General features: G+C 38.5%; 1 protein-coding gene across 6 annotated transcripts in view; it reads right to left on the bottom strand.

The window, feature by feature from the left end:
- MYH10 (myosin heavy chain 10) overlaps positions 1-14,055 on the bottom strand; it is a 152,314-nt gene that overhangs the window by 97,844 nt on the left and 40,415 nt on the right. For 2 of the 6 annotated variants that reach the window (XM_021674717.2, XM_021674721.2), the window contains exons 4-6: positions 12,935-12,962; positions 1,610-1,712; positions 958-987 (exon numbers count right to left, since the gene is read on the bottom strand). In XM_021674717.2, coding sequence (XP_021530392.1) covers positions 958-987; positions 1,610-1,712; positions 12,935-12,962 — 161 coding nt within the window. The remainder of the gene's footprint in view (positions 1-957; positions 988-1,609; positions 1,713-12,934; positions 12,963-14,055) is intronic. The other 4 variants (XM_021674719.2, XM_021674722.2, XM_021674720.2 and 1 more) reach the window with 2 other exon arrangements.

Raw genomic sequence — 14,055 nt, 5'->3', positions numbered from 1 at the left:
ATTGTTTCTTGCTTTATATTACCTTTGTATCATTATGTTTGTGAAGACAAACCAAAACCATTCCAATGCTAGGGAAAGGATTAATCCAAGTATAGATGCCCTATTCTATCCAAGGAATCTGGCTCAGGTCTGTCCTCCTCCTCCTCCTCCTCCCAGGTAGTGAGAAATAGAGGTCATGCTATGATTCTTGGTTTCTTCATTGCTATGCTCTGTGGAGCTAAAAGGCAAGCATCTGATAATTAGGAAGAATAACCGTCTTCCACTATTTGCCCAGCATAAGAAAATTGTAATTTATTTTATTTTACTTATTTATAGAGATGAGGTCTTGCTCTGTTGCCCAGGCTGGAGCACAGTTGTGTGATCATAGCTCACTGCAGCCTCAAATACCTGGCACAGGCAATCCTTCTCTCTCAGCCTCCCAAGCAGCCGGGACTATTGAGTACGTACCACTGTGCCCAGCTCTAATATATTTCATATGTTAAATGCAATTGGGCTTTTGGTTTAAAACACATACAGGCAGAAACTATGCCATGCCATAAAAATTTAACATATCAGAAATTTATTAGCTCCAAAGGTACAACTTTTAAAGGTGTAGTCTCAAATTCAAAACGTAGTGTATGGCACAAAGCTAGGTTTCCATGTATCTGGTAAGTATCCAAATAATTCCACCTAGTATATGACATATGAAACCATCATTTATAGGATTCATAAACATGCAGTTCAATGTCATGATAAAAGGGCAAATAAATATTAAAATTTATCTAGAAAACAAATTTAAAGCAAAACAGCATGCGCTTCTCATGAAAGAATAAGGCTCTAAGCAATAAATTTTCAAATTAAATTTTTTTAATGATAGATTTCACTTACAACTAGTGGTTGATTCTAGCAGGGACTCAATCTACAGACAGAAATTAGTGCAAACAGTCAAGACTAAGAAGCATAAAGAAAAGCACTTGCCTGGTGTTTCACTGGTTTAGGCGATTCCTGCTGTTCATTACAAACAGATAAATGCAAATGTTAGCAAGTTTGAGTCTTTGCCTAGCAGTAAGCCATTTCCAAAGCACCAAGCCAATGTGCAGTTGAGAACTGTAGAAGCTGGTTTGGCCGGCATTCTCTCAGGTTGTATTAACTACCACTTCTGCATGTCTAAAAATTAAGGATAACTGACATTTCTATTCTTACCCTTTTTTCTACCATCACTTCTTCCCATATTTCTACCCCCGCCTCAAGCTGCTGTGGGTAGTAGCAACAGGCTAGCTGCAGGTTCAGAAAGAACTGCTAAAAATATGAGGGCATCTTCTTTTGGTGGAAAATAAGTCTCCATAAGTACTGCTGAACAATTCTCACCAAATCTTTGCAAGAAATTAGGCATACAAGCCACAACTGTAATTCCAGTTTGCCCTGTCAGAAAGCCTATTTAACAGCAATTTCCTTGTATGCTTGCTTCTGGAGTAGAAAAAAGTGTTGCTGGGTAGGTGGCAGGGAGTGGGTGGAGACAAGGGAGCTGTCAATCATAGCAGTGTGCAGACTGGATTGGCTTCCTTATTTTTGTTTCTGAAATTATAAATTAAAAAAAGAAGGTTTAAAACACAACAGAGAAGAAACTTACAGGAATATTATGGTCCTTTCTTCCTTTATGTGAAGAAGCAACATGGGCAAGGTACTGAATAACTTTCTTTGTATTTTCTGTCTTCCCAGCACCTGACTCACCCCTAGAAGAAATAATTAATATAGGCTGCATTAATGAAAGCACAGCACATGCATTCCGAAATTATAATTGAGAAAATTAAATTGTACTGGAACAATAATTAATAAAAAATAAAAAGAAAATAAATAGAAAAAACAACTCAGCAGTAGTTAGAAAATTATTCTTGTAAGAGGTATTAAATAATAAACCCAAATAATTATTTTTCTTCTTTGAGACAGAGTCTCACTCTATCACCAGGCTGGAGTGCAATGGCACGATCTAGGCTCACTGCAACCTCTGACTCCTGGCTTCAAGCAATTTTTGTGCCTTGGCCTCCTAAGTAGCTGGGATTACAGGCATATACCACCATGCCTGGCTAATTCTTATATTTTAGTAGATATGGGGTTTTGCCATGTTGGCCAGGCTGGTCTCAAACTCCTGGCCTCATGTGATCTGCTCACCTCGGCCTTTTAAAGCGCTGGAATTACAGGCCTCAGCCACTGCACCCGGCCAACCCAAATATTTCTTGATAGATGCCAGTAAGAGGACACAGGAAAATGTTCATAATACTTTTTTTCCCTTGGGGGTGGGAGGTTCTACCAGAGAAGTGAAATTTATGAGAACATTCAGGAAGAAAACTCTTTAGTACCATAAACATATCCGGCACTACAAACAGAATCCCTAAAACAATTAAATTAATATGATTTAATCTGAAGGAGCTGAAAGAACTCTGAGATGCCTGCTGGTACTGATATTCATCTTCAAAGCCACTGAAAGCCTTCTCAGATCCCCCTCTCAGAGCATTCACTTCCTGGTGTCAATGTTGTGCCTCATTCACACCTTGTTAAAGACCTTCCCATTATTTGTTGGCCTCATAGGCCGGGTTTCTGATGGCAGGGTCTATAGCTCATATATTTATTTACTTGTGTTTTGCTTCTTTTTTTTCTTTTTGAGACAAAGTCTTGCTCTGTTGCCTAGGCTGGAGTGCAGTGGCATGATCTTGGCTCACTACAACCTCTGCTTCCTAGGTTCAAACAATTCTGCCTCAGCCTCCCAAGTAGCTGGGACTATAGGCACACGCCACCATGCCTGGCTAAGTTTTTGTATTTTTAGTAGAGACAGGGTCTAGCCATGTTGGCCAGGCTGGTCTAAACTCCTGACCTCAAGTCACCTGCCTAGCCTATGTTTTGTTTCTTTTTAATCCTTGTAACCTTACCCATTGTTGACACATAGCAGGCATAATTTGTTGTCAAAATGAGTGATTACTATGAATTTTGTTGTGAATGAGGATAAATACCACCACTTTAAATGATTCATATTTACAAGCAAGGCTGGCACATTTAAAAAGTTGCTTTTCATTTCTACTCAGTACTAAGCTTGAAATTCAAACAAGCTGCTACACACACAGTGATACCTGAATTATGGCCTCTGCTCAAACACTGAAGCTTCCCTAAGACACGATCAAAGCAAACCTAACTTTACAATCAACAAAATTCTCAATTTGGATTATAATAAAAATTTCAATATCTAATTAATTTTTCTTTAAAAAAAAATACCCAAACTCAAAAATATTCTATACATTGCCAACAAATAATTCTCTAAGCATTTAATCTAAGAATTGAAAATCTAGTTCTTCTAACAAAGCTGGGCCAAGGCTGGAGAACTGTGTTAGCCCAGCTACTCAGGAGGCTGAAGTGGGAGATCTCTTGAGCTTAGGAAGTTGAGGCTGCACTGAGCTGTGACTGTGCCACTGCACCCCAGCCTGGGCAACACAGTGAAACCCTGTCTCAAAAAAAAAAAAAAAAAAGAAAAGAAAAAGAAAAAAAGAAATATACTGTTTGAAGTGCCCAAAACTTAAATTTTTTGGTAGCCTTACTGGTTGCATTATCTTCTTAACTCTGCACCCTGATAACCACAATCTCAACCGCAGGGAAGGTTGGTTGAAGAAACCCTAGTGATCAACTGTTGGCCTCAAGTAAGGAAATTTTCTTTTCTGGGCCTCAGTATCCCAAATCTATAAAATGCAGGCATTGGATTAGATCCTTTCTAGTCCAAGGAACTGATAATTCTAGACATAATCCACGTATTGGTTTATAAGACTATGTCCTATATTAAGTTTATTAACCATCCCTCATGTTATAGTAACATTAGTTCCCTTCTCTGTTTCTCTCCATCCAGAAGTATTTTAATCTTAGGTACTCAAATCTACCAAGCTTTTCTTTTAAGGTTTCTGCCCACTATTCATGCTAAAAGAGGCCTCTCTGGCAACCGAGATTACATCAATCTGTACTCTCATTTTTGTATCATCTGTATTATTAAGCCCAACTGTTGTTTTCTTTTTACAACTTTGATAGTTTCATTTTTACAGCCGAATCTTCAATCTGAAAAATTCTATGATTTCGGGTAAGGATTTAATTTAATTTTTCCCCCTAGATGATTCAGCCCACATCCCAGTATCAATGACTGACAAAGACATTCATTTTCAGGTGATATATAATGTTATCTTCTAGCTGGTCATGGTAGGTGTCTGTAATTCCAGCTACTTAGGAGGTTGATGCAGGAGAATTGCTTGAACCTGGGAAGTGGAGGTTGCAGTGAGCCGAGATCTTGCCACTGCACTCAAGCTTTGGAGACAGAAGGAGACTTCATCTCAAAAAAAAAAAAAAAAAAGTTATTTTTATTCCTCATATATGTGACTTATTTCCAAGCCAGCCCTATATTCAGTAGTTCTAATATATGACTAATCAGAGCACCCACTATCATCCTTCTTTTTGAAAAAAGCAAAAAGAAATCAAGTAGACTCTGAGACTCAGTTTTTTTAGATAAGCTTCAAATAGTTTTGTTCTCTTTTCTCTTTCTCATCTCCCTGCCTCCTAAATAAAAAAAAGACAGGTAGAATTTTGAGTTAAATGATATCAATATTCACCCTATTTTTAGGAGAAATGATGTCTTCTTCCCTGTGTCTCCCAGGTCTAAGTTTTGTATTTTTCTAAGTTCAAAACAAGCAAGGATCATGTTTGCTTTATTTATCCTTAAAATCATAGTGCCTAGCCGAGTAAGTGCTTGATACAGATTGTTGAACCAATGAATGAATGTAGGTCCTATACATTTTTAAAGTCTATTCCTAGGCTCTTTTAAAATATTTTTTGTTTCTATCAATCTCTTTTCATCACCATTATTTTTTCTACCTGGCTACCATTGGTACAAAGATAAGAAAATAGTTTCTATTCATTCATTCAATCACTTATTCTTTCAACAAACATTTGCAAATCAACTTCTATGTGTCAGGCATTCTTCTAAGTGCTAGGGATATAGTGTGAATATAGTCCAAGTCCATGTGGAGCTCAAGGTTAGAAGAACACTCATTAAATAAGTAAGAAAAACAGGTAAGAATATTAGATTACAAGGATATAAGGAATGCTACGAAAGACACTAAAAGGAAAAAGAGAAGGAAGGACAGCCCCTCCTCTAGATACGAAGGTCAGGGAAAAGGATCCTGAAAGATGAGCAAGAACTAGCAAGTGAAGAGCTGAGGAGTGTGTTCAAGAAGATAGAGAGGTAAATCCTGGCACCTGGTCATCACTTCCTGGACTACACCAAGTTCTTGATATAAATAGCAATCAGGGGAGGAAGTGGCCAGAGAGACTGATGGAGCAGGAAGGGGAGGGATGCCATGGACTCTGGAGGTCATGGTAAAGAATGTGGGTTTTATTCAAGTGTAATTTCTTATTAGCTATCACGGTGGTCTTTCTCTTTTGTTCTCAACTTTATTAGAAAGTGTTTCCATGTTAATCATGATGTTGGTTGTTGGTTTCAAAAAGATAATTTCGTATTATGCCAAGAAATGTGCCTCTTTTTTAGACCGATGACTTGTCTCAAATATAGTTATGATTGTTACTTTCCGGCCTGGTTTGTCTCTGAGGTGTCCCAGCTAACCCCCTCATTGGACATGCTTCAATGTGTCCTTAAAGCATTTTTTCCTGCCTGTCACACTTATGCAGCCATACTTCAACAATTGCTTATGAACCCTGCTAAATTTTACATATTTCTGGTCTAAGGTAACTCTGCTATAGAAAATATGGCTTCAAAAACAGATGTATTCAAAATCTTACTGTTGAGCTCCCAAGAGGATAGACTATGGGTCTTATATTCCCCACTGTAAAATGGGGATAATAGCTCCTAATGCATAGAGCTGTTGAAGAAAAAATACAGCCCAACTAGAGGATATAATTGGCATTCAGTAAACATTATCCAATATTGTCCACTCAAATATTCATCTACTATACATGAGGTGATTTGAATTACTAAACTTTATGAATCAATAGTTAGGATAGTGGTTAAGAACCTGAGCTAGAGTCAAAATGATCTATCTAGATTCAAATCCTTGTGCTACTCCCTAGCTATGGAGCTTTAGGCAAGTTACACAGTTCTCTGAGGTTCAGTTTGTATGTCTTTAAAATGAGATTTCATAGGAATAAGATAATGCAGGAAAGAGCCTAGCACTGTCCCTGGCCAAAAGGCTCTCAATAAATGGTAGTGGTGATACCAATAGCTATGATAATGATGAAGATGGTAATGGAAATTTTTAAAATCTGACTTTAATAAAGAAGGTGCCAGGATCAAAGGACTATAAATCTTGGAAAAATAGAAAAAACAAAATGAAACAATGAGAAATGGCTCATCTGTCCCAGATGGAAACAGAGGAGGTAAAAGCAGCTTGAACAAAAGCAGAGGGAAGAGAGCCAAAAAAGAAAGCTCAGCAGACTTCTCTCTAAGAAAATTAGTGAGGAGAATTCTCAGAAAAGTGAACAACAGGCCAATAGTGAGGACAAAGGGAATCTCAACAACCTCAAATAGTGAGGACAAAGGGGATCTGACCTCATTTCCATCAACAAAACAAGATGTAACGGTGAAGCAGTCTTACACTTTAAGCGGCTGGTTGTTTCACTGCTAGTCTAAGACAGGACTATGGTTAAGGGGGAAGGCTGCAGTCCCTTCAAAGAGAGTGGTAGAAGTACAAAGCTAACAAGAACAAAGCAAGGAGGCTTCTAGCTGGGGTGTCCTGTATCTGCTGAAGCACGTTCGGAAGCAAAAGATTAGGAGTTTCTAAACATGTACATATTTCATATTTGTGTTTCCTCAATGTGTCTACAGCTTTGGCTTCTCAAACGGATGTGCAATCCAAAACAAAAACATAAAAAACAACAGCCTAAAAAAGCAGTGACACAGATCATTAATATGTGACCAATTCTGAGACCTTTCTCTGAATCCCTTCTGGACCATGGGGATTTCCCCAATGAGAAAACTTTTTTTTAGATCTTTACTGGTAAAAATACTGGTATTTTTTTTTCCTGCCTGGATATTTGTAACATTGAAGTCAGCCTACCTTCAAAATCACCCTTTGCTTGAAGTTCTTGTTTTAGATAACCTCAATTTGAAAAACACCATATACATATTACCCCCTATATTACCTATACCTATACAAACATATAACATTAGTAGATGACTTCCTATAGTTTCCAAACTCTCTTTAGAAAGCAGCTTACTATGAAGAGCGGAGATTTTGTGATCAAGACAGGCTTGGGCTCAAGTCTCTACTATCGCACTGGCACTAGCTAGTATGAGGTCTTGGATAATGTGACAGTAAATGGACATAACAGAGGTATTGCAAAGATTAACGGAGAAAATACTTCCAAGGATGTTTTTCCTTTCCTTGCATATTTGCCTAAAACATTCTAAATTTCTATTTACAAGTTGATTTGATACTTTTTTCTTCCAAAACAAAAATACTATCGAAAGTGACACACAGCTATAGCCATCTAATAATTTCCAAACTTTTAAGACTTGAGGACATCTAAAATAGTCATTAGAAATGCAAATTGACTAAATCATTGACTAAGTACTCTTTTTTTTTGAGAAGAGAAAAGGCACACACATTTATGTAACATGAGCATGGGGAGAATCACAGAGTGATTGTCCCTAGTTATTCTCATACAGAAATAGGGTTTAGAGAGAATGACAATCTGATCCAATCTGTGAATCACACAGTTCATGGCCGAGCTGGGAACAGAAAGAACACCAGAGTTCTATCTGACCACGCAATGGTTTTTCAACTACATGACACTGTTGCCTTAGCTATTTAATCAATTCTATCGATTTAGTTGCCTTAAAACTTTTAAGGTATGTTATTCCTAGCAGAAATCAACTGTTCTCAATCCTGGCTGGCTGGCTGGCTTGGCCATCATTACTTAATGTAATATTTGTATATAAGAGATATGACTCCTTTACAAAAACATCGATTGTCACATCTTAATAGGCCATTGTGAGGCAACCATTATTTTATAATTTTTACATTATACTCAAATATACTTAAAAGGAGAAAACCAACTTGCCTAAAGCAGTTAAGAGTCCAAAATATAAACAGAGTATTCTTTGAAAGGGGGGTTTAAGAGAACAGAGTAATTTCCTCATCAAGGGTGACTGCTTCGTGAATTTTAATTCTGATAAGAAGGAAAATCAACATGAGAACTTTACTGTAAGCAGGATTTCACCTTCAGTTCTATGGGGGTGCAAGTATGAAAGACTACTCTCTCCTGAGAGAGGATGCAGCCTGAGTATCCTTACCACATACAAGAATGCTAGGATACTCAGATAAACAACCATTAAACAGGGGGCTTGCAAGTGGGAGCCCACAAGGCCTGGCCTGAGTCTGCAGACACAAAAGATTAGCGGGGAGACTATGGGCAGATAAGGCCAGAGTGTAAATTAAGAAGTTTCTCCTTTTGGGGGAAAAGTAAATTACAGAACAAATGACTAAAAAAGCGAAATGTTGACCCAAGGGAAGATGCTAAGGCAAAATTAATATAGAAAGTTTATTTGGGCCAAGGTTGAAGCCAGCTGCCCAGGACACACTTACAAGTTTCCTTGGGCCTTTGTTACAAGCAGTTTTTAAAGAAAAGAGGGAACAAGGAGTGGGCTGATACAAAACTGTGTGACAGGAATTCTCAATAACATTGATTAGTGATTGGATACACATTCCTGAACTACAGGGTATGAGTTATAGTGTCTAGTGTATGGCATTTTTTGGCTACTTGACATAAGTTAGTCCAGAGAGCACTTAACAGGTGGCTTTAAGAGGCAATTACCTAGTTCAAGGAGGGAGTGAAACTTTTGTTTAATTCCAATGCCTCTCTGGGCCTGATAATTTAAAGGGGCTTGCATTCCTTACATAAAAAGTTTTTCTTTCTCAAAAGCTTAAGGAGATGCTATCAAACTACTTAATACTGATTAAGAAATAATAAGACCATATTGTGTCTAGTTGTATACGTATATACAGCTACTTAATATAAAAAAAAGATGTAAAGTTTGTAAAGTTGACTAAACAGTTATTTTTTAAATAAAAGGCATACAAATTTATTTAACATGAGCATGGGGAGAATCACAGAGTGATTGCCCCTAAATAGTTATTTTATGCAGAAAACTTAATTAGCTTGGCTGTGGACTGTTTAAGAAGGCCCCAGTCACATGCACTTGGAGTACTGTATTTGGTGGATCTTCCAAGGCACCATGGAACATATCATATTTTCTTAAATCTAAGATACATTGTTTCAGTTTTTCATATTTTTCAGATCATAATGTAACTTTATAATAGATATGAACATGAAAAGCTGTTACTAAATATCATAGTTAGTGGTATCTAAATAAATTTTTTCTTTTTTTTTTAAAAAAAAATTTTTTTATCTTTTTTTTAAAAAGATGGGGTTTCACCATGATGGCCAGGCTGGTCTTGAACTCCTGACCTCAGGTGATCCACCCACCTTGGCCTCCCAAAGTGCTAGGATTACAGGTGTAAGCCACAGCACCCAGCCTCTAAAAAATTTTAAACTATTATGAGGCTGAGAGAGGTGGGGGTAGGTATGTATGGGGGGATAGGAGAGGGAACTTTCTTGGGTGATGGTACTGCTGTCTACATCTGGATGGGGTTTACATTATACACTGACTTAGTAAATGAATGCTTAAAGTTCATGCATTTAATTCTAAGGAAACTTTGCTTCAAAAGAAAAATATGAAAATACTGGGCTTCAGTTAACACTATATGCTGAAGTACTTGGGGGAAAGTGTACTGATGTCTATCTACAATTGAACTTGAAATGCATCCAATGAAGGGATTAATAGCCCGCTAAAGTGGTATGAAAATCACTTCAAACTGAAAACATCTCAGTAGCCACATAACGAAACATCATCTAAACTTTAGCAGAGACCCTAGTATATACATGTAGCTGCCACCAACCCCTCCCAGGGAGGTTCCCAGATTGGGAAAAGAGTGACCTTCAGCACCAAGAAGCGTGAACCCAGCTGTTCATTAGCATCAAATAGATCAAGAGAACCCTCCATACTTTCCCACTGCAGCCTTAAACTAAACGGAGCCCTTCTGTCAAGGAGAGGATATACGCCTTTTATTTCTATAATTCCACAAGATACTCATCACTGAGTACACTTGTGTAAATAAGTCTTATCTTTTCTCTGTTAATCTGTCTATTGTCAGTTAATTTGCAGGCCCCCAAACTCTGAACCCAAGTTGCAAGAGGAAAAGTTTTCCTCCCAACATATACAGTATAAGAAGGACTGACGGATGATGAACAGATGAAGATAGGATAAAGCAAGTACAGTAAAATATCAACAGTAGAATCTAGGTGGTAGACACATGGGTGTTCACTGCAAAATTCTTTCAACTGAAAATATTCTTAATAAAATGGAAAAAGCAATTTAAAAAATAATGGAAGAAAACAAAAACATGGTACTTGATGACTGCCACTTCGTACCCAAGAAGAGATAAACCCGGGTGCTAGAAGACTTACCTCATAAATCCAAGTCTATTAATTGGGGACAAAGTACAAACAAAAATGGTGTTGATCATCTAATTATAAGTGCTAGTGTCTGAAATAATGATTTTGCGTAACAAAATTAGTACTCACAAACCTTTGTTCTGTCAAACAGCAAGTCATTCCCTCCCTAAGTGCTTCCTGTTTTCAGACACTCCCAAAAATCTTTATCAAACCACTCAACCTAAAAGAAGGTATAAGTCTCCGCCTGGATTTGGTTGTATTCCAACACACTCATGGTGGATCGACTAAAGTAATGGCCCCAGTTGTTTCATGCCTCACTTTATGATGTTTCCCACCTGAGTCTTGCTTGGGAATGGGACTGCAGAATGTGACACAAGCAGAAACCTGAACAATGCTTATACACTGGAGCTTGCCCTCTTGCTGCTGTTGAACCCTGCCACCATGTTAAAAGCCAGGGCTAGACTGCTGGAGAAAGAGATGCTAGGTGGAGAAGAAACCAAGGCACCCCCACCAACAGTCAGCCAGCCATCCCACAGCTGTCTGCAGACGCAGGAGTAAGCTTCCAATGAGAAAGCTGAGCCTGGCCCAGATCGGCAGAACTGCCCAGCTGAGCCCAATCCAACTGCTGGGAAACCTCTAGAACCATGCTGATTTGAGCCACTAAGTTTCAGGGTGATTTGTTGTTCAGGAAAAGCTAATTTATGTAACTCCTCAAGGCTAAACAATGCTAGCAGAAAATTCATATAGCAAAGCAGACTAACTCTCATCTCCTCAAAGCTCCTATCCTGCCACTCCTCCCCTTTCTTATTAAACACCAAGTCTTCTACTTCATAGAAAAGAGAAATCATTAGATTAGAACTTTCTCAATTCATAGCTCCCCACCCCTACTTACTGGCATTGGTACTCATCTGCCTCCTTGGCCCCGTCACTGGAGAAGAGTCACACGCCCATCAGGACCTCACTGTTCCCAGACACTCAACCCCTGTGCTCTGCATCTCGTCGCCCTCCTTGCTTTCTCAATTCTCCTTCCTGCCCCCATCCCAGCCACTCCCAAAATGTTATCTTCCTCTCATCAGCATTTAATCTTGCCCACACTAAAAACACCACCAATAACAACAAAAATCCTATTGATTTCTTATCACCACTCAACTACTCTTCACCTTCTCAAACTATTTGAAAGTGGTAGGTTTATACTTGGGTTTTTTTAAATTGTACTTTATTTTTAACATTTTCACCTCCCCTTCATACCTCAACTGCCACCTGGCTTCTACCTCCTCGTTATCCCCAGTCCACTCTAGCATCCTCCATTCTCTATTGCTGGGTCTAATGCGCACGGTGCTCCTCATCTCTCCCAGTCAATCTGAAGTGCTGACCCCGCCCTCTGTCCAAAAATGCCTCTCTCCCCTTGATTGCTGTGTCACTACACCTTCTTGCCTCCTCATATGACGGATCATTTTAGCCTTCTTTGTGGCTCTTCCTCCTCTGCCTGACCCAAGTGTAGGTTTGCCTCAGGATTCCACACTCTGCTTTCTCTCAACACATTCTTCTAAGGCAATCTCATTCATCGGCATGGCTTCCATCACCTTCCATGCCACTGGCTCTTCAGATCTACATTTCTAGCACAGATCTCATTCTCTCTCCTGAGCTCCAAACCCACATAACCAAGAGCCCCATGACAGCTCCACCTCAAATGCAACATGTCCTAAACCAAACTCATTATCTTCCACTCCAAACCTGTTCTTCCTCCCATGTTCCCATGTCAGGAAACTTCATCAACACCTTCTCTCTTAGCTCCTTTTTCTTATGCATGTAAATCACCAAGTCCTGGTAAGTCTTCCTCCTAAACTGAACACCATTTAAATGCAACCACTTCTCCCTAGGTTCAAAACCACTTCTATACCTGAAGTCCTCACCATGTCTTGCCTAGATAACTGAATAGCTTCCTAATTGGTCCTCTTGCTTCAACTCTTCCTCCACTCCGTTTTTCACATTGCCGCCAAAGTAATCTTTCTAATTGTGTCCTGTTGTGGATATTGTTTTATTCTGCTGTGAATGTTCAACACGTAGCACACAGTACACTAGGCACATGATAATTAATAAATGCTTATTGAGTAAAAAGAATAAATTACCGAAATGTCCAGGAGGCCTACACTTGGACATATGAACTAAAGATGTAAGTTTCACAGATTAACATTATAAAATGTGTGAAAAGCCCAGACTGACAACAGAACATTAACACAAAATTTAAGCAACTTATATAATCTTAGTCTTAAAATAACTGCAAGGTTTACATCAAACTCTTAAAAACTACTGCTTTACTTCTCCCCTCCCCCAGAAAAAAATAATTGCTCTACTTTCCAAGAAAATCAAAAACAAATCTGAACATTCAACATTTACTTACGTGCAAAGAATTGACTGGTCCTCACGATCTATAAAACAGAACAAAACAAACAAAAAAAAGAAAGTGACCATTTGCCTGGTTTTAAAATATTTGATATAATAAAGTTGCAGTAATAGCCTATAAAATATTAGTAACTACTCCTCTCAAGCCAAGTTAATGCCTTTCCAACCCCATTATAGAGTCCTAAATCTAATCAAGCCCACTCATTATCTCCTATTATTATGCCAGAGTCTCTTGGGGTAAATAACAATAACTCAGGCTTATTCCACACAACGTTTGCCTGGATGACTTTATATGTCTAATTAACCTTGATTCTCAAACCCTTTCACATATCAAATTCAACCGGGAAGTTTTATAAAAATGTATTTCCTGGCATTCCACCTCACTCAATCATTCAACTCTGGGAGGTGGGGATTAAAAACGCTTCTTTAAATAAGCTCCCCAGGTGATTCTGACACCTGTCCAGATTTGGAAACCACTGCCTTTCAGAATGGCTTCGAGAATACTCACAACCGGAGAGCAATCATTGCTAATTTGATCTTAAAGGAGGAAAAAAAGTATTAAACACTGAGTGGAAAGAAAGTTGAAGGAGGATAAACATCTATAAACATTGTCTCAAGTCAACATGTTTTATATACCAAATATAACAATAGAATCTAACATGATTTTAAAGTGATTAATGATTTAAGGATCCAACTAAAATTTTCAAATAAAAAGGTGAAAATCAAACCCATATCTAGCCCATGGACAAAATTACCAGTATAGGATGCAGAATTTCTGATTACTTATGAGTATTATTATCCTTATTTCACAGATGAGAAAATGTTCCTCAGGGAGGTTAGGTAATCCTTCCAAGTCACACAGCTAGGAAGGGGCAAGGATGACGGGATGAGGACCTAGGCCTGTCTGCCTCTAGCACCTGTGTGTGTTCTCAACAGTATGAAAAAAGTTTGTCATTGCCTAGAAAGGAATTGAGCTCACAGGGCCTGGCCCAAGTAGCTTTTTGCTGCTTGCTATGCTGTACTTGCTTTTCCTCTGGTCGATGCCTCGGGTGCCCAGTGAGGATTTCACAGTAGTTAGGCATAAATAACCTCCATGTAAGAGAAATAAGTGTTCTGTTT

The sequence above is a fragment of the Aotus nancymaae genome, unplaced genomic scaffold (assembly GCF_030222135.1).
Source record: "Aotus nancymaae isolate 86718 unplaced genomic scaffold, 86718_ANA_hifiasm-v0.15.2.pri h1tg000018l, whole genome shotgun sequence".
NCBI classification, from domain to species: domain Eukaryota; kingdom Metazoa; phylum Chordata; class Mammalia; order Primates; family Aotidae; genus Aotus; species Aotus nancymaae.
The sequence above is the reverse complement of the archived record's forward strand: the minus strand, read 5'-3'. Positions and strand labels throughout refer to the sequence as shown.